This window comes from Acinonyx jubatus, chromosome A3 (assembly GCF_027475565.1).
Source record: "Acinonyx jubatus isolate Ajub_Pintada_27869175 chromosome A3, VMU_Ajub_asm_v1.0, whole genome shotgun sequence".
Taxonomy (NCBI): Eukaryota; Metazoa; Chordata; class Mammalia; order Carnivora; family Felidae; genus Acinonyx; species Acinonyx jubatus.
Window position 1 is genome coordinate 40,576,744 of NC_069388.1, and position 21,858 is coordinate 40,598,601.

At 37.1% G+C, this 21,858-nt stretch overlaps 1 protein-coding gene across 1 annotated transcript in view; it reads left to right on the plus strand.

The window, feature by feature from the left end:
* MACROD2 (mono-ADP ribosylhydrolase 2) overlaps positions 1 to 21,858 on the plus strand; it is a 1,987,236-nt gene that overhangs the window by 1,893,265 nt on the left and 72,113 nt on the right. The window contains exon 14 of the mRNA XM_027069543.2: positions 20,128 to 20,205. Within this exon, the coding sequence (XP_026925344.1) occupies positions 20,128 to 20,205 (78 nt within the window). The remainder of the gene's footprint in view (positions 1 to 20,127; positions 20,206 to 21,858) is intronic.

A 21,858-nucleotide genomic window follows, 5' to 3' on the forward strand; every position in this document is an offset into this window, starting at 1 on the left:
TTTTCATACAATATATTATTTTTCCTTACAAATCAAGTGTGGCCATACTTACAGATCTGTAACCGTAAGTTTAGTTATACGATCTCTTCGGACACATTTCTAAAGATCTGGTGAGCGAGACTTGGAAACAAAATCATCAGATTAGGGTATAGAGATTATCTGAGTGGGGTTGCAACCCCTTCGTCCAATACACAATGTTGGACCTAAGTTTAAGTCCAAATAGGTGTAAATTAGTACGAGCATCCCTGTGATCTATTTTCAGGTGCACAGACCTAATTTTGCGCTCTGTGGTGTAAGTCATGCAGCCTTTACGAGCCTCTTCTGGATTCACCTCACCACTGCTGTGTGACTTTAAGTAACTTTCTTAGGCCGTGCCTCAGTTCCTCCTCTGTAAAATGAGGTGTGATGGTGTGACATTATGAGGTCGACATACCAAAATCTGGAGAAGGTGATCCCAGCCCTCATGGATGACTCGGAGGGGGTTCAGAACTCCCCAGTGGAAAACAGTAACTGCAGATGTGGTGGGAAGAACAAGAGAGCTAGAATCAGAAAGACGTGCCTAATTGCGCCAATCTCATGCGAAAACTTTAATGGGTGAGGAGTCACTTCCTGCAGATAAGCAAAGAATCACTTTTTGAGTTGGAATCTACTCCCAGTGAAGATGCTGTGAAGATTGTTGAAATGACAAGGATTTAGAATTTCACATCGACTTAGTTGAAAAAGGTAGAGTTGAGAGGATTGACTCCAGTTTTGAAAGAAGGTCTACCATGTGTAAAATGAGATATGTGACAGGGAAATAGTTTGTGGAAGGAAGAGCCAATACATGTGGTAAATTTCACCATCAGCCTTCAGCCACCACCACCCTGACCAGTCAGCAGCCTTGGCCGGGGTTGAGGCATTGAGGCAGGACCCTTCGCCAACAACAAGATTATGACTCACTGAAAGCTCAGGTGATTATTAGCTTTTTTTTTTCTTTTTTTTTTTTTAGCAATAAAGTATTTTTTAATTAAGGTACATACATTGTTTTTTTAGATGTAATGCTATTGCACACTTAAATAAACTACAGTGTGGTATAAACATAACTTTCATATGCACTGGGAAACCAAAAGCTTCATTTGACTTGCTTTATTGCAGTATTCACTTGATTGCAGTGGTCTGGAACTGAACCCACAATATCTCCAAGGTATACCGAACTCACAGATACAAAGAACAGAATGGTTGCCAAAGGCGGGGGATGGTGAGTGGGAAAAATGGGTGAATTGTTTCATTTTTGTTTTTTTCAGTTTAGATAATTGGAATAAATTTGTATTTATTAAAGATTAAAACAATACTGAGCTCACCTTAAAGTATACCTCAAAGTACCTCAGATAAAGTAACAAAATAAACTAAAAAAAAAAAAAAAAAAAGAAGAAAACAAAGCACAGCTCCCTTCTCATACTCAATGATAACATATTTTCAGTGACAGGAACTAATTTTTAGTTTTAGTATTATATGGAGAAAAGCAATATTTTCCAGTGGTCATGAAGTGGCCTGGTGTATGATTTCATGAGAATTTTGTGCCTAATTATATCCTAGTGTAATACAATACATACAATAAAAATACAGAGCTTAGCAGTAAACATGGAATCTTCTGGGTTCATTTTATGTCCTTACCCATTTCCCAAGGAAGCTTCAGAAGGATAAATGGCATGGTATAGAAAAAAAAAATTTGGAGTGAAAAGAAATATACATTAATATTTGAATTAAAAACTGAATACTGTACTTTAAAGGAGTTTTAAAAGATTTCCAGAGTTGATTTTGAAGATATGTACTTTGGCCACTACATAAGATATGACTTCACTGAAAAACAGAGGTCCTGACAGTGATTCATGTAGAATGACACATGATCATATTCTAAATGAGCAAAGACACCAGAGAAAGGTTATATAAAAGAATTCAGTTCACATTCCTAAGCAACATCGTGGGGCTCTTGCTCAGATATTCCCATGTTTAAAATTTTATAGCATTGATCAGGATGTTAATAAGCATTTTTTATAAAAAAAAAGTTCCACAGTCAAAAAATTTTCGAAACTGCAAGGTGAGACAAAGTTGAGCAGTTTCTACAGATTTCTCAGAGCCTTCAACCTGCTCACATGCACTGAGAGGCTCAGGTGAGGTGGAAACTGATGGCATTTCCCATGGTAACTGACCAAATCTTACTAAACAAATCTTTGCTTCTTGCTTTCTTTTTTATGTAGGATATTTTAAATCTTACAAAACCCAGTTTGAGAAACAATTCCACATCCTATCCAAACGAGTTAAGGAACATAAAGTTGTAATTTCAATAAATCATAGTCACTATTATAATACAAAATAAGCAATGATAAAATTACTTTTTAAAAAATGAGGTCTGAGTTTCTTACATTTGTGGTAGTACAGTGTTACTGAGGGAAACATTCTCCTAAGTTACAGAAAAGGATGTAGCCTATCATAGATTTTGACAATAGATATTTTCATGAGCAGAAATATGTTGTCCTGCCTCATTCCTGATGATATTTGTTGTCATCCATTCTTTCCACCACTGTTCCCGGGGGGTATATTTATTGTAAGAGACAGAGAGAGTCACAGAGGAAGACAGAGAATGTCTCAGAACTGCTGCATTCCTTAACAGAAAGAAAGGAATAATTGGCTAGCTAGTGGTGAAGACTGGAAAGGCTTTTTTTTAATCAGGCACAAAGAGCAGTTTCCTAACAAGCATTGTTGGCATTTAATGAAAAGTTTGTCTTCCTATTTCGTTTAGAAATTTGCTCTGATATTTTGCACTAGATATGTCAAAGTGGAAAGACCGGCAGAAGGGACAGCAGCAGTCACATACACATATGCATACACAAAACAACGCACATGAGCACACACACACGTACACACAAACGTGTTTTGAGACCCAAATAAATTTGTCCAAGATGACGTTTCTCCTAGCTTGATCTATGATTCAGAATGCTTCTGTTATACTGGCAGACTCATCTAAGTCTTTCAAAAGGCATGTTTCAAAAGCCATTCAATTCCTTCAGTTTACCTAACCCATCCATAAATGTTTTCAATGCCAGCCACATTTTGAAGCAGAATCAATTCTAAATATTCCCTCAATCACTGTATCCTAACTATGTAGTAAGACACACATTTCTGTTGACCTCTTCCTCAGAGTAGACAATTAAGGACTTAAGACCACTGTCAGCACCAGGCACTGGGTTTCTCTCAATCCATCTTTTCAACTGCAGGAAGATAAACAACCAGGAAAGTAAACACCAACCTGCATGAGCAGGAGGTACGCAAGCAAACCTTTGCACACATATGCCTTTCTCTTCTGACAACGCTCTTTTCCCATGGTCAGAGCCCCTCCCAAATCCTTCCCTGGCACTTCTCCCAAGGTTGAGCTAAGAGCACACATCAGATTCTGTTCCTGCTTTATTCCCTGAAACACCAGTTCTTCCATCTTTAATGCCTTTCCCCTCCTCCTACTTAATGGGTCCCCTCTTTGAACCATACTTCCTACCCCACAGTCTCCCTTTTTCATCAAATGTAAAGAAACCAGGAATTTGCTTGTGGTCCATAAGGTGACCATATGCCCTGGATTTTTAAGTACAATTCTAACTGCAAAGATCTTATCTTCTTATCAGACCACATAATATGATTTGTGAGAGGAAAATAATAACAGGAAAAAAAAACCTTCTTCCTGAGCATAAGCTGTCACCCCATGGGAAACTAGCTTGGACTATTGTTTCCACAAGTTCTCTGCTAGTTTTTTCAAGAGGAAAAAAATGGAGCTGAGATGTAAAAAATAATAATTATATTCCTCTCTTTCACTCTCAAAATATCTTTTGTCATGCCATATCATCTTTGCTAATTTCTTCCTTTATTTTGAAAATCCTTTCATATTTATAAAGAAATTGTGTGTCCTAAGAGCTTTGTACACAGATCCTAACTAGCTAGATTTGAATAATAATGGCAATCAGAAAAATATAGTGCCCAAATATAACCTCACTTAATTCTTTCAGTAACTCTTTCAGATGGACTATGAGTTAGGTAACACTAGCTGCTGTAACACCAATGTCAAACTGACATGAGAGAAATTTATTTTCTCATGTGCATAAAATCCACAGTGGGAGGCTGAGTTCCATTGTGTCATTAAGGACTCAAGCTGATGGAGGCTTGTGAGCTCTAGCCTGTGGCCCCCAAAGTTGTTCTGAGTCTTTGTATCCAGTTGGCAAATAAGTAGAAGAGAGAAAGGATTACACAGCAGGGGTTTTTTATGGCCAGGCCTAAAAGTGGCATGTACCACTTCTGTCCACTTTCTGTTGGCCAGAACTCAGTCGCATGGCCCCACCTGGCTGCAAGAGAGATATTCCTCATCCCTGCAAGTTTTTCCTCCTTATGTGACCAAGACAAGGGCAACAGATTTGTTCAACAGCTACCCAGTATCTCCCAGAGATGAGTGGTATTATTATTATTATTATTAATTCTTATCATCGTTACTATTTTTGTTTTATTTTACCCTATTTTACAAACGAGGCAACCAAGATTCGGGATAAGTAACTAGCCCAGGGCAACACAAGCATTGAAGACAAAAGAATACACTTGAACTTGAGGCATTTTGAAAAAATAAATAAATAAACCCATTTCCGTGGGTTTTTTTTTTTCCTCTCCTTATCCCATAAGCCTACTCTGTATTAAGAACCACACACATGCACTATTAAGCCTTTATGGGATATCAGCTCATTCCACAGGGAAAAAGTGAGTGGTAAATACTTGGGTTTTTTCCCTCATTTCTGTTTTCAAGGACAATACTATGTTTTAAGTTGTCTGCTATATTTTAAAGTCAGTAATGCCTAGGTCTAAATGATAATATGTTTGAGTTTTTGCATGCTGTTTCACAGCAGACTCCCTCTATAATTTTTATAATGTTTTCATTATTTATATCCTTCCTTATTCCAGAATCATATTTAAAGTGGTTCCCTGAAAAACGATATCTGTCATGAACAACAGGGTTTTTATATAAGCTAATACATGAGCAGGTATCACAGTAGAGGCTCAAATGGAACTCTGGTTCATATATTTGCTTATTGGTTTTCCTACTGGCATATATCTTATTATATTTGGCCTTGGATTGCACATAGTCGTGTTATACAGACAGCTGGTTTTAATGAGTCTAAGGTCAAGTGTATATGCGTGAACCCTAGATGAGTCAGCTAATCTTATATAGGTCAAAAACTCATGGCCATATTAATATATTGTTCTTGAATATGATCTCATTTCATAAGTCAAGTAAAAGGTGACAGCTCCTAAGGCCTACTGCCATTACTTGACAAAGCAAAATAAAGAGTTTACAGCCCACTGTTTCTTGAATTCCTGTAATACTTTCATGTTTCCCTCAAAGTAAAGCACAAACACCTAACTGTAACCTGTAAGGTGCACCATTATAAACTCTACTTGTCCCTCCATTCTTACCTCACAAAACCTTCTCTCCCCTCACTGTAGTTCATGCTCATCATGGCCTTCCCTCATCATCTTTTTAGTTGGAACCCTCCTCCACTAAAGCTTTATCCCAGCCCCTTGTTTATTACTTCATAACACTTATTGCTGTCTGTAACTATGTAAACCTCTTTATCTTCTGCACATTCACCCTTTGTCCATGTCCCTCCACTATAACTTAAATTTCGTGGAGGAAAGGACAATGTCTATGTTGTTTATCATTTTATCCCTGATTAGTACACAATCTGACCTATAGAAAGCACCAATTAAAATGCATGGGTGTTTTTATGGCCATCAACAGATGTTTACTGGGTTTTTAACTTTGTAAGACTTGTGATATAAAGAAGAAAATATGATTCTTGCCCTTTAAGGAATTTACAATCTAGATAGGAAAAGGAGATGTGCACGTGTGAGTTACGTAGCCAATATGAACATCAACAATAATAGTAGCAGCTAATACTTATCTAATCCTTGTCACACACCAGATTCTATTCAAAGAACTTTACATGTTTTCACTCATTCCACTCTTATCGTGATATAAATTCAGTTATTATCCCACTTTACAGACAAGGGAAGTAAAGCATAGTGCAGTAAGTTAAGTGGTCTAAGGCCACATAGCTAGCATGTGAGACAGCTAACAAAACAGACAAAACAAGACAAGCAGCAAGGAAGGATTACACTGAAACATATTGAAGGAGAAGCCCTGGGATTATCTGTGAAATGCAGGTAAAGAATATGACATTTGAACTGGGATCTAAAAGATACACAAAAATAATGAACTGGAAAGAAGTTATTCTCATTGAGAAGAAGAGCATCCACGAAAGGGTGGAAGTAGGACATCAGACCACCTATTTTAGGTGCCATGAATAGGTCCCCTTAGCTTCATGATGGATCCATCCATCCACTCTTTAATTTGTTGCTAAGTTTGAGCCCTCATTATGGAGAACCCTGAATGCCAGGCTAAGAAGTTTGGGTCATCAATATAAAGCAAAAATTTTCAGCTATTAGATATCATTGGGGCATAAATAGTTTTTTAGTGTGGTGGTTGTCATACATTTTTCATTCTCTTTCTTCCTCTAATTCCTTCTCAGAGCATCCTCTCTGATTATACCTAATTAGACTCTTCTCCCCAGCTATCTCTATTAGCATTTGCAGGTGTTTTTCTATAAGCCCAAGTAGATTTTCTAGTTTTTGATGGACCATCCTTTGGCAAGCTACAATTTCCCATCTTCATAACTCTGGCTTTCAAATAAATACATCTTTAATTGTTTGTATAACTCAGGCTTATACTAAGTTCTCTAGAACAGCACTGTCCCCTAGAGATAAATATGAGACACAAATGAGAACCACATATATAATTTTAAATTTTCTAATAGCCACATTAAGGAAGAAACAAGGAAAAGGTGAAAATTGTTTTAATAAAATATTTTATTTAACAAACATATCCAAAATATAATAATTTCATCATGAAGACAATATAAAAAATATTGATGTATTTTACATTCTTTTTTTGTACTGAGTCTGTAAGAGTCAGGTGCATATTTTGCACTTATGTAACGTGTCATTCAGACTTGCCACATTGCAAGGACTTACTGGCCACATGTGGCTAGTGGCTAATGTATTGGACAGTATGTAGAATTAGCTTGAGAAGAAACATGTGGTAGTGATGTTTTATCACTTTTAGTCTTGCAGCTTTATTCCTTAGGAGCTCTTGCTTACAGGATTCGGTACAAGCAGCAGTGATATGACCTGGGCCTTTCTTAACACTTAGGCAGATTTATTTTTCTGGCTACATGTAAAGCTGCAGGGAGTTTCAGATTTTTAGCAGTAAGATCCAATATATCCAATGTTGAAAAGGAGATGCTCTGAAATGGCTCTGTCATTTTCATGTGTTGATATGGTTCACACAGATCCAGCCACTCATAGAACCGTGCTTCCCCACCGCAAATGAGATGCTGCTCTCCCTTCAATGGAGAATCTGTGGGCAATCCATATGAGGATACTAATTACAAAAAAAAAATCCTACTCTAAATGCAAGTTGACTTAGATGCAGAAAAGAAATGCACACAGATTGGGCTTTGGTTAACAAATTCAATATATTCCAGCAGTGGTACTTAAAGAGTGGTCCCTGGAGCAGCAGAATCAGCATCACCTAGGAAGTTGTTAGAAATGCAGTCTCTCAGGCCTCACCCCAGACCTACACCATCAGACACTCTGGAGGGAGGGGCCCCCACAGGCTGCATGTTAAAAATCCTTCCAGGAGATCCCAGTGCACACTAATACTTAAGAACCACTGTAGTTAGGAAATAATAAGTTGATGGCAAAGTATGGGGAAGCAGTGAATGTTTGATGTTTGCAAAGAGAAAAAAACATTATTTTTACTCTTTCAATAAGATTCACCACAGGATCCATTGACTTGGCCAGCCTTCATAGTGCAATTAAACTTCATTTTCCCTAGGAACCATATGAATGAATTTCACCAGCAGAATGTCAAGCGAAAGAAACCAGAGAGGAGCATGTATTGTGTACCATTCCATTTATCTAAAGTCTGAAAACAGGGACAACTGATAAATGCTGTTGGAAGTCAGAGTGGTGATTTTCAGAGGGAGGGTAGTGGCTGAAAAGGATGATGAGCAGAGCTGCCAAGACATGACGTGTCCTGATTCTTGAGCTGGTGCTAGTTATACAAGAGTGTTCAATTTGTGATAATCCATCATGCTGTATACTACATGAAATTTGCACTTTTCTTTATGTATATTTATCTTCAGTGAAAAGTTAAGAATTCCAGGGTATTTTTTTTCCTCAAAAACTCTGAACACAACTTTTTTTTAAAGAGTAATTTTTTAACTCTTTTTTTAATTTTATTTTTTTATTTTTTAAAATTTTCATCCAAATTAGTTAGCATATAGTGAAACAATGATTTCAGGAGTAGATTCCTTAGTGCCCCTTATCCATTTAGCTCATCCCCCCTCCCTCAACCCCTCCAGCAACCCTCAGTTTGTTCTCCATATTTTATGAGTCTCTTCTGTTTTGTCCCCCTCCCTTTTTTTATATTATTTTTGTTTCCTTTCCCTTATGTTCACCTGTTTTGTCTCTTAAAGTCCTCATGAGTGAAGTCATATGGTGTTTGTCTTTCTATGACTGACTAATTTCACTTAGCATAATACCCTCCAGTTCCATCCACGTAGTTGCAAATGGCAAGAATTCATTCTTTTTAATTGCCAAGTAATACTCCATTTTATATATATACCACATCTTCTTCATCCATTCATCCATTGATGGACATTTGGGCTCTTTCCATACTTTGGCTATTGTTGATAGTGCTGCTATAAACATGGGGGTGCATGTGTCCCTTCAAAACAGCACACCTGTATCCCTTGGATAAATGCCTACTAGTGCAATTGCTGGGTCATAGGGTAGTTCTATTTTTAGTTTTTTGAGGAAACTCCATACTGTTTTCCAGAGTGGCTGCACCAGCTTGCATTGCCACCAACAATGCAAAAGAGATCCTCTTTCTCTGCATCCTCGCCAACATCTGTTGTTGCCTGAGTTGTTAATGTTAGCCATTCTGACAGGTGTAAGGTGGTATCTCATTGTGGTTTTGATTTGTATTTCCCTGATGATGAGTGATGTTGAGCATTTTTTCATGTGTCGGTTGGCCATCTGGATGTCTTCCTTAGAGAAGTGTCTATTCATGTATTCATGTCTTTTGCCCATTTCTTCACTGGATTATTTGTTTTTTTGGGTGTTGAGTTTGATAAGTTCTTTATAGATTTTGGATACTAACCCTTTATCTGATATGTCATTTGCAAATGTCTTCTCCCATTCTCTCTGTTACCTTTTAGTTTTGCTGATTGTTTCCTTCACTGTGCAGAAGCTTTTTATTTTGATGAGGTCCCAGTAGTTCATTTTTGCTTTTGTTTCCCTTGCCTCCAGAGACGTGTTGAGTAAGAATTTGTGAGGGCAAGATCAAAGAGGTTTTTTCCTGCTTTCTCCTCCAGGATTTTGATGGCTTCCTGTCTTACATTGAGGTCTTTCATCCATTTTCAGTTTATTTTTGTGTATGGTGTAAGAAAGTGGTCCAGGTTCGTTCTTCTGCATGTCGCTGTCCAGTTTTCCCAGCACCACTTGCTGAAGAGACTGTCTTTATTCCATTGGATATTCTTTCCTGCTTTGTCAAAGATTAGTTGTCCATACGTTTGTGGGTCCATTTCTGGGTTCTCTATTTTGTTCCATTGATCTGAGTGTCTGCTCTTGTGCCAGTACAATACTGTTTTGATGATTACAGCTTTGTAGTATAGCTTGAAGTCTGGGATTGTGATGCCTCCTGGTTTGGATTGATTTCTCTTTCTGTCACTTCATTGTTCGTGTATAGGAATATGAGCGATTTTTGTGCATTGAATTTATATCCTGCAACTTTGCTGAATTCATGAATCAATTCTAGCAGTTTTTTGGTGGAATCTTTTGGGTTTTCCATATAGAGTATCATGTCATCTGCGAAGAGTGAAAGTTTGACCTCCTCCTGGCCGATTTGGACGCCTTTTATTTCTTTATGTTGTCTGATTGCAGAGGCTAAGACTTCCAATACTATGTTGAATAACAGTGGTGAGAGTGGACATCTTTGTCTTGTTCCTGACCTTAGGGGGAAAGCTATCATCCCCATTGAGGATGATATTAGTGTTGGGTCATTCATATATGGCTTTTATGATCTCAAGCTATGATCCTTCTATCCCTACTTTCTTGAGGGTTTTTATCAAGAAATGATGTTGTATTTTGTCAAATTCTTTCTCTGCATCTATTGAGAGGATCATATGGTTCTTGTCCTTTCTTTTATTGATGTGATGAATCACGTTAATTGTTTTGTGGATATTGAACCAGCCCTGCATGCCAGGTATAAATCCCACTTGGTCGTGGTGAATAATTTTTTTTAATGTATTGTTGGATCTGGTTGGCTAATATCTTGTTGAGGATTTTTACATCCATGTCCATCAGGGAAATTGGTCTATAGTTCTCCTTTTTAGTGGGGTCTCTGTCTGGTTTTGGAATTAAGGTAATGCTGACTTCATAGAAAGAGTTTGGAAGTTTCCCTTCCATTTCTATTTTTTGGAACAGTTTCTAGAGAATAGGTGTTAGCTCTTCCTTAAATGTTTGGTAGAATTCCCCTGGAAAGCCATCTGGCCCTGAACTCTTGTTTTTTTGGCAGATTTTTGATTACTAATCGATTTCCTTACTGGTTATGGGTCTGTTAAAATTTTCTATTTATTCCTGTTTCACTTTTGGTAGTGTATATGTTTCTAGGAATTTGTCCATATCTTCCAGATTACCCATTTTATTGGCATATAATTGCTCATAATATTCTCTTATTATTGTTTTTATTTCTGTTATGTTGCTCGTGATCTCTCCTCTTTCATTCTTGATTTTATTTATTTGGGTCCTTTCCTTTTTCTTCTTAATCAAACTGGCTAGTGGTTTATTAATTCTGTGAATTCTTTCAAAGAACCAGCTTCTGGTTTCATTGATCTGTTCTACTGTTTTTTTGGTTTTTTTTTTTTTTTGGTTTCGATAGCATTAATTTCTGCTCTAGTCTTTATTATTTCCTGCCTTCTGCTGGTTTGGGGTTTTATTTTAAAGTTTGCAATGATTCTATTTGCTGTGGTGCTTTATTAGGTAGGGCCACAAAATAAGATGACATCACAAATGTGTGGTTCAGAACTATTCAGTCCTTACATTGTAGAGTCTTTTGGTCTATAAGAGTAAAGCCACTTCTCATTTTTTCCACCAATGCGAAATCATCAGAGACTGTTGGTTATGAAACTATTCTCACTATCTTTTTGGGGAACTTATCAATATAGTTCTGTACTATACACAGAACTGATAATCTTCCAGTACAGTCTGGTACTGCTGCAAGTACTTGAAAAATGCCAAAATATCTACATGGTGTTTGGCAAACAGTGACTAAACTCCCCTCTTTGCAAGTAATTTTCACTACCATCCTGTCATCCCAGACAAGGCAGCAGGCTCCAGAACCCTGCCCCCGTGGACATGTCCATTCTGATTAGCTGACAGGAATGCCAGTTATTGTTCTGGATATCACCCCAGATTCCCTCATTGCTACTTTTTCACCCAAACAGTGACTGATGCAGTTTAAGGATCAATGAAAATTAATTTGAGAGAATTGAAATGGGGAAAGGGAACACACATTTAGGGAAAATTCCATCTCCACCTCCATGTTGAGACTTTGTTCTGCTGTGCATCAGGGATACCAACTTGAATGGCCAACATTCAAAAGTTAAATAAATCATCCAAACCTACATGTTCCGAAATGTACATGTCAGTGTTGTGGAGCAACATCCAAACCTACATGTTCCGAAATGTACATGTCAGGATGTTTGCATGCTCCCCAAACACAAATGTCATATGTTGAGCCAGAGCCCCTACTGTGATGGTATTTGGAGGTAGGGTCTTTGGGAGGTAATTAGCTTTAGAGTAGGTCCTGATGGGAGCAGTGGCCTTATTAAGAAGAGAAGGAGAGATCTCAATTTCTGTCTTTCCTTCTGCATACACACTGATTTGTGTGAGGACACAGCAAGAAGGCAGCCTTCTGCAAACCGGGAAGAGCACCACCACCTGAAACTACATGAGCCAGTACCTTGATCTTGGACTTCTAGCTTCCAGAGCTATGAAAAAAAAAAATACCACTCAGTCCGTGGTATTTTGTTATGGCAGCCCAAGCAGACTAATATAGTCAGCCATTACATTAGAAAAAAAAATTATAATAATTTCTAGAACTCACAGTTAAATTTAGTGTAAAATACTAGTGGATTAAAATACATTATCTTATTATTTCTTCCTAGAAATTAAAAAAAAATACTTTGAGTTAATCCTTAGTATACTTCCCAAGGTCCTCATAAAATCACATTTTGCAGTATTTTGTTTTAACACATTTTTCTCAGTTTATGAGGCAAAACATTGCCTTCATCATACAAATGCCTCTATACACCCCATTTCCTGTAATACCAGATGTCACCTGATTTTTCCCCCACCAGGGTCATATCTGGAAATGAAATTTACTGAACTTGTTTTATTCTGCATGACCAGGCTGTTCCCCTCTTTAACTTTCTCTAAGTTTCTTGGTTCAGTATTTTTCAATCTGTGTACAAGGTTCATGAGAGTGCTGTACATTTGAAACACCTAAAACAGTGAGTGTTTTAAAAAATAGATCTAAAAGAACACTATACTTCTAAAAGTAACATTTGTAAAAGGCACTTTAGAAATGTGTGAAGTACACACATACACATTAAGATTAGATAATGAACTCACAAACACTACAAAGGAAGTAAAGTCAAACTCACACAAACTATGCAGAAGCGACATATACTGAGGTTACTTCAATTGGTAGGAAAGTCAGTGAGTCTTCGAAGAAACCATTTCATCATCCCCAAGAACTGGATCATCTGGAGGCAACAGCAGCTCAGGCAGTTCGTCTAGAGACTCAGGCAACTCCTCAAAGAGTTGTCCACTCAAGGAGCGTCTAAGACTTCCTACCTTCTTTCCTTCTTCCTACTCTTCTAAAGTCACCAAGTTGCTCATTATCCTTCTTTGTTCCACCTCATCCAAGGCTTGTGGCTCCTCCCTTCTCTTTCAGTAAATCTCTTCCAAGAGACTGATAGTGAATATCTTGGCTATCTTAGTTTGGGTTCTCCAAAAGCAAAACTCTGAGACAAGGATATGGTGGCAAAGGGTTTATTTGAGAGGTGGTCCCAGGAAGCATGGGTAAGGCATAAGGAAGTAGGTCAGGGAGAGGAAGACAGACAAAAGAGGGTACATTAGAGAGCAGGTTAATGCTGAGGGGAACTGGGGCTCTATTTCTCTAAGAAGTGTAGAGTATATTCAAAATTGTCCCCCAGAGAGGTGAGGAAACAGGTTTTATCTCCTAAAGCCTTTAGGGAGTCTCCAGTTGGGCATTAGCTGCTGGGTACTTCTGGTTCATCCAAGGAAAGAATGCCCTCACTCAGAGTCTCAGAAAGGAGCCCATCTCCTGGAACCATCTGCTGTGATCTCACGAGTATCCCAATAGGATATTGGTGGAGCATGGTCGATTATAAGGCTTAGGTATAGAGAGATCTAAACTATCTAGACCACAGAGATAGAAATGGGCTGGAAGAGGTAAGAGAAAGAACAGTAGAGTGAATCCAGCTTTGGGGCATCCAATATCACAATATCATAGGATTATTTATAATGGCAGAAAATTGGATGCAACCCGATTGTCCAAGAATAGAAGCAGTAGTAAAATAGCTTGTGGTAGATCCACAAAGTGAGCCACTCTGCAGCTCTTCATATTATAGAATTGTATTCAGTAGCACAGAAGGACATTGAAAAAAAAACTGAAAAAAGTGAGGACATGCAACCATTTTCATTTGGATAGGCTTGTGGATCCTTTGAGATGTGAGGAATAAATAGGTGCTAAGGAGAAATCATCCAGGTCTTTGAAGTTCACAGAAAATTAGTAACTCCCACAAAAAGTCCAAATGTCTCCAAACATGTGTCTTTACGTCACTTGGGGAAAAAGACAAGCTGTGCTCCAACGAGGTGAGTTTTGACTCAGTCCATTAGGAATGTAGGAAAAAATGTCTGGCTCTCAGCAGCGTGGGGTCCTTGCATCCCAGCCACACTACCCAAGTATCTGGCTGAAAACAACCTGAACGCAAAGGTTGAAGCATTTATGAATCTGGAGATAGACTGTCGCTACTGCCTCAACTTCTCCATGAAATAAAGTAACTGAGAAGTGGTGGCCAGCTGCCAGGCTGTGACTATGCTCAGAGTTAGGACCCAAAAAGCCCTCATCATTTCTTCTACAGGGAATGTTCTCTCAAAGACTTTTCATTATCAGATTGAATTAAGAAGTATAAATAAAACACTCCCTGATTTATAGATCAACATATTAATAGAATTCCAAGTCAATTTACACCCAGAACCATAGCTACTTTTCATGCCTGTGGCCTGGTCAGATTTTTTTTTAATCCTTTAAAAAAAGAAAAGGATATCAAGAAATCCTGCTAGGCAAGGCATAGAGAGATAGAGGGAGGCAAGATCAGAAAGGAATCTGAAGGATGGAGGTCAAGGATAGCAGGTCACAGACAACTGGAAACAAGAGCAGATTTGCCTTTGTTTACATTGCCAAGGGGGAAAAATTAACTTGATGGAAAAGGGTAATTAAGCATTTCTTTTTCCATCATAGTCCAGCCTGGCTTCATATCCAGCTGTTCTATTAGACATTGTGATGATCCTTCGTCGAGTCACAGAGTTAACAATGGCCAGTGTGGCACTGATGTCACATGGCACTCCTTTCCCCCACCATTAACCTTTATTTTATAAATAATATAAATCTCACAGTGAGAACAGCCTAACTCAGGTAGGCAGATAATGAGGGAAGCCTGAACAGTTACAGAGGTGTTGTCAGAACAAAGAGATCATTTGGATACATCAGCAGATTAGCAATGTAAGGAATTTAGAAAGAGCGGTTCAGCACCCTCAGTTCCTATGTGCAGAAACCAAGATTATGTAAGGTGAATGGGTTTTCCTAGAGTTAGGAATCATGTTGTTGTAAATCCAGAATCACAACCCCAAGCCAGTGTCCATCTGTCACGATTGATCCTCTTACTTGCTTATATTTTCAATAACAACCACAGAAAAATACCACCTCCAGTGTAGGTATCAGCTGGTTTACACAAGTTACTGTTGGAATTTGGCATGTGGTTTCTAATAGAAGCAAAGTTAGTGATACATGATGGTAGTTTTCTCAGCTGTGCCTCAGAGACTGTTAGTACCCGGATTCCATAACTCTGGGAATGATTGGCCCCTTTTAATGGGGGTTAATGATTGCATAATGAAGACAAATGACCGATCCTAGCTCAGTCTGGCCTCCCAGTGCTCAGGGCAATGGCCTGTCCTACGGACCCAGTTACTTTTCAGGTAAATATAGAGCAGCCTTGTATATCCAGCTGCACTGAGACCAACTACAGTTTAGGTCATTGTCATCGGAATACTCTGGAAATGTATTGCAGGATATATTTTTCCTATATAGAAGAATAGTCACTGCAAAGCTTCAGTGAGACCATAATCGGCTGTGAAGACTCTAGTTTATTGTGGATAAACACACCGTTCAGATGGAGGAAAAACTACTTCATTCTAATTGCTTCACATAATAAACCAGCGATTCAAATGAGCAGGCCAGGATAAATGTTTTGCTTCTTGTAATCGAAACAGTTGACAAGAATCAGAGGAAATCCAGGTAACTGTGTTTCTGGGCAACTTTTGCATCAAGGTAGGAGACTCATGTATGAATGTGTCCATGCTACAAAGCAAATAGATCAGGCATAGGTGTTTGTAAATAGCATGTATTTTGTTCAGACTCCTTGGAACTTCTGCACCAACATGACCTCTTGCTGCAATTCTAAATAGTAGGCAGGGATTACCTTTTTTACTAGATGGATTTTTGCACATCTCCTGACTTGAAAATGTTTTCAAAGACTGTTAATCACCATTCCATTTTGTACTTTATAGTCATTTCTATATTTGATGCAAAATGTTGTTTACCAGCTGGATTGCCCACTTCATTTATTAAACACATCTGTGTATGTTTTTAGCTATTTCCTCAAGTCAAATCTACCTTAAGAATTCAAAAAGAGGGGCGCCTGGGTGGCGCAGTCGGTTAAGCGTCCGACTTCAGCCAGGTCACGATCTCGCGGTCCGTGAGTTCGAGCCCCGCGTCAGGCTCTGGGCTGACGGCTCGGAGCCTGGCGCCTGTTTCCGATTCTGTGTCTCCCTCTCTCTCTGCCCCTCCCCCGTTCATGCTCTGTCTCTCTCTGTCCCAAAAATAAATAAACGTTGAAAAAAAATTTTTTTTAAAAAAGAATTCAAAAAGAGACATCACTTATAAATTCATGAAGTGGGCATCAAGTTCTGTGGATAATTCTCAATTATAATCTTAAAAATCTTTTGTAAAATAGCAGTGTCACTAGCATTAAGGTGTAAATTTCTATAGTTATTTTTAACCTTGCTGACATATGAGAATATGATGGAAGCAATCTATTTCTAGAGAAATGAGTAACGATATATGTATACATTTTACATATCAATTCAAAAAGGTTTGTGGACCCCTAGAGTATATTCAAGGGTTAAGAACTAAGTTCTTAACTAAGGTTAAGAACTTTTGTTGTTAAGGGGACATTTTCAAAAGTGATAGTACCTATTTTTATTTATGGTTTAGATATGTGTATTGAAAATTCAATAGTTTGATCATTTACCATCACATCTTCAATCTATCCACATACTATTCCATATAGATATGTGTAATTGACTGCATTAAAAATGGCCTACTGTTTAGAATTTGTTTTATGGGTTTTTTTTTAATTTTAATCTATTTTAAATATTCTTTTAAACCTTTTCAACTTCTTAAATGAGGAGATTTTGTTTTAATTTATGAAAGTATATCTTTTTATTCTTGTTAATCTTAGAAGAGAATCTATCTTCAGAACTTTGGCTTGAATATTCAACTTAATATTTGCATTTGAAAAAATTTTCTAATAGAACATTGACCTTAAAGATTTTGAAAGTCAGAATCTACATATAAATTTAATTCCAGTTCTCTGCTATTAAAATAGCATTGACTGAATCTCAGAATTAGGTGATAACCCCTTTACATTTTTTGAACATTACCACATGATAATTTTTAGAATAAAATAAGATGAATCCAAGGTACTGCAAGAATTTAGTATATACCACTACATTTTTCACATAGAAATAATACACTCTTTTAGTGACCATCTATACTAGATATATTTTCTTACTTTCTCGTTATGAATAATATTTGATACATACACAGTGCAACTTTCATCACCCCCTAGACACAAAAGCTCCACTGTCATTTCAAACCCCCAACTAAGTATAATATAATAGGATCTACGATTTAAAACATTCAGCATCCAATCTTGCCAAGGTTCATGTGACTAGGAATTCAAATAGCCCTTTGGAAAGAGAAACAGCAATGGAAACAGTCTTTCGTAACCACGTGGTCATGTGTGGATGCAGTCATGGTCTTACCGCTTTCATCTAGCTTTATTGTTGTATGTGGAGGTGCAACCATTTAAAATACAAAGCAATATTAACTTGTGGGTTCGGCGATGGGTCGTGTTGATAGGAAATCCTTGCCATCACATAAAGACATGTATTTGTGTACACACAGAATATAGTTCTACAATATACATAGTGTTTTATATATTTTATTTCTAAAACTAGAACACATTCTTAAATTAATAGTGTGTTATTTATACTCCATTTGGTAGCATTTTTTTTCTAATCCTATATAATGGTGAAAATAACAATTGATGCCATCTTGGATTCAATGAAATACGTTACATATAGATTAGAGGACATAATATCAGAAGACACCTACCTTAGCAATATTAAAAGAACTCTCCAAGGAAATTGAAACTGAAAGTTCAATTAATTTGCTAGAGACATAGATTTTAGTGATAGTCTAGAGATTGATTTTTCAAATACTATCACCCATCATATGTGAATAATTAAACCAATAAACTCAATGTAAATCACTTTTTAAAAGACATTTCTTATATAATATTTGGTGCATGAAACATAATGTTTATGTAAATTATAAAGTATAATGAATTATTGTGGATTGTAAATAAATATATTTTAAACACATGCAAAATCTTGGATCATCTTAAAACATTAATGTTGAGGGAAATGAGTATTGCCCAAGACTACATATCAAATGATGCCATTTTCTATAAACAAATAAAATTTTCGAAATTAAAATTTAGCCTGATTCATATAGCACCTTTTTAAAATCATTGTTCACTTTCAGTGTTAATGTGGAAGAAAGTATTCAAGGATTTGTTTTTAATCCACATGTTAGAGCCAAAATTAAAAAGGCATGTTTTAATGGGAACTGGTTTAAAAATTTTTGACTTGAGTGAGAAAACTGTTTGGAAAATGTGTCTATGTTCACTTTTGCTTCCAAATTTGGACTTTGAAACTTACTGTCAGTCTCAAAAAGAAATAAGAAGCTGTGCAGATAATTAAACATTTGCCTTGGGGGAATTATTTGCAGTTAATTAAAATCATACACTTTGGGTGTATACTTGCTTCACTGGTTATTAAATTTGAATCATATGTTAACTACCCAGGTTTCTCACTTGTCCATCAAATGTTGCTTGTGGCAGGTTCAAGAAACAAACTTTCTCATAATATTCTAAACCATATTGTTTAAAACTATCTCCAAGTGTGGGGAGGGAGAGAGGGAAAAAGAATAAGGAAACAAAGGAAAAATGATTTATTTGAGACTCCATCTGAATTCCGCTCTGTTCAGAGTTGCAACTCAGTGGAGCAATGTGAACTTAGTAGAGAACCCATTTGTAATAGAAGTGTCAGTCGGCCATCCCCAGTTTTCTCCATGGCCATATTCATGGAAGATTAGCTCATGGCTTTTAGATATCTATAGATTACCACCCTTTTAGCTGCATGAAAATACGCCCTAGATTATGACCTCTAGGAGTGCAGAGTCAGTTACAATTGACGCCCCAGCTTCAAGAAGTGCCTGGTGTAGAATTGGCCCTTAATAAATATTTTTGGAATGAATGAAAGACCCATTTCTGTCTTGCCACTAACCCACCGACATGCTGTTTCCAATGGCTTTCTAAAGAGTCTACAAGGAGGCCTCAAATATCCAAAAAGGAATCCTGTGTAGTCTTGTAAGAGTCCATAGTCACTGAAATCTAGTTGGCCATGTTATTTCCTGTAAGTGTATCATATAACAAAAGAAGAACTTATGCTGATTTCACATTTAAACGTGCTATTCGAGGGAGAGGATGAAATTGCCCAGAACAGAAGGTTTGCATTCCCCTTTGCTATTGTTCTACTGGTAGGGTTCCTCAGGAAGATGAACTTAATTACAACTGGATTTCAAAGGTCTGCATCTGGCTTTTTCAGGGACTCAAGGCTTCCATACATGAACAATTGCAGTAATGGAAGCATTAAGAACATTAAAACTGATGTTCCTTTAATCTCCTCTACTTTGCCTTCCTTTCATATCCTTTTGCACAATTCTCCAAAGACTTTCACTAATATGTAAAGCCTGCTTATATTTTCTTCTTTGTTGCAAAAAGATGACCCAATCAAATTTCTACCATCTTTACTTTTGTAAACTTCGTACAAACATCTTACACAGTACTTTAGGAACAGCTTATTTATCGATGAAAATATTTAGGTATTTTAATGATATTTTTTAAAAATAATAAATTACATTCCCCAAAGATAGAGCTATCATGTCAGTGCTGGAAGCTGCCCTACTTCCTAGTTAAAAATGCTAACTAGGGGTGCCTCAGTCGGTTAAGCATCTGACTCTTGGTTTTGGCTCAGGTCATGATCTTGTGGCTTTGTGGGTCCGAGCCTTGCATCGGGCTCTGCACTGGCAGTGCGGAGCCTACTTGGGATTCTTTCTCTCTCCTCTCTCTCTGTCCCTCCCCCAGATGCGCTGTCTCTCAAAACAAATAATAAACTTAAAAAATGCTGACTAGAGGTTTTGCTTGTTTGTCATGTCAGATTCTGCAAAGGACGATAGTATTACAAAAGACGATGAAGTAACAGATCATTCTGTGTGTGACCAAGATCATCCCAATGGTAAGTTGTGAACTCCTTTTTCATTTTTTTCTTCTACTGAGAACTACTACATTAAAAAACAAACAAACAAACAACAACAACAACAAAAACATGAATTTTAGTTTTTCTGGAGACAGAATGGAATCTGATACTATTTTATTAGCTATGAATATCAAGTAATTGGTACCTGCCAAGTTTGGAAGGGAAATTTGCTCTCCACAATCCTCCTCACTTATTTTTGTACCCATCTGGATTTATTTATTTTAGTTACCTTTCTATACTCTATAGGCATTGGGTGTACAACTACAGAAATGAAGGTATGATAACAATGAGAATAAATATGAGACATATAGAGAATATATCTAGGAGACTGAATCTACATATCCTCAGAATACCAAGAAGAGAGACTAGAACAAACAGAAATGAAACAATCTTTAGAAAAATAAGAGAAAAAAGGTTTTCCTAATGCAAACCAGCTCCTCCACCCAAAACACAAGGGTACACATATTTATAGGCCAAGATACTGAAAACTCAAATAAGAACAGAAATCTATAAAGCCTCATGGAATTTCTGAAGATAAGTGATAAAAAAAAAAAAAGGAAAATCAAAATCAGGTTACAAGCAAAGTACCAAAACCAGATTAGCATTAGCTTTCTTCTACAATTCTAAACACTAGATGAAATGGGGTAACATTTCCATTGCTCTGAAGGACACAGTTTCTATATTTAGTGAAGTCATTATTCATGCATGAAGTCAAGAGTAATATTTTCTCAGGAATACGTAGATTAAGAAAATACACCCCTCAAGTATCCTTTCTGAGTAAACTAACAAAAATCCTGTGCAAAAACAAGAAATATAGAAAGGAAGGAAAAAGTCAAGACTGAGAAAGACTCACTTGCAAATGACTATATGATAAGAGACTCATTATATGTATGAAAATGTTGAAATAGTTGCTTCAAACTTGGTATCAGAATGTTTTAAAGTTTTGCTTTTATCTTTGAAAATTACGGTGTGTTGTTTCAAAATGAGAAAGAAAAAGGAAAGACTTGTGTTTTCAGGAATGAAAGTCTAAATAGACGATTATTGTCACTGAAGATAACTAGACAACCTACACCAACAAAACAAACAAACAAATGAACAAAAATTATGGGCTCTGTTTAAAGGCAACAGAGAGCTAACAAGATAGTGAAGAATTGTCAGACCAGGTTCTGGTAAAAAATACATATCCAGGGATGTGAGCGCAGAATTGAAGCTGTTTTTATTTTAGGTCATTTGCTGATCCTACAAAAGGTATCTGGAGTCCCATTGCTGACAATGGCAAGGGAACACGGTAAACCCTTAGTTTTTGTGTTGAAACCCCAAAGATATGTACCCTAACAGAAATAATGAACCCACAGTAGACCAGCTTTCTGAAAGACTGGTGCCCAGCTTTGAATCATCTCAATCCTCAAATTAAACTAAGATCAACCCAGAATGCTAGTCCCTATAGGCACCTGAGAAAAACAAATGTAAAACATTTATTAGATGGAAAAGGAAGAGTATTACAGATGTCAAGCCATTTACAAAAACTATTTGTTAAACATAATGTTCAGCACACACATACAAAAAAAAAAAAAAAATAGCCACCACCCCCCACCAAAAGAAACAAGATAACATAAAAAACAGTCAAGAGAA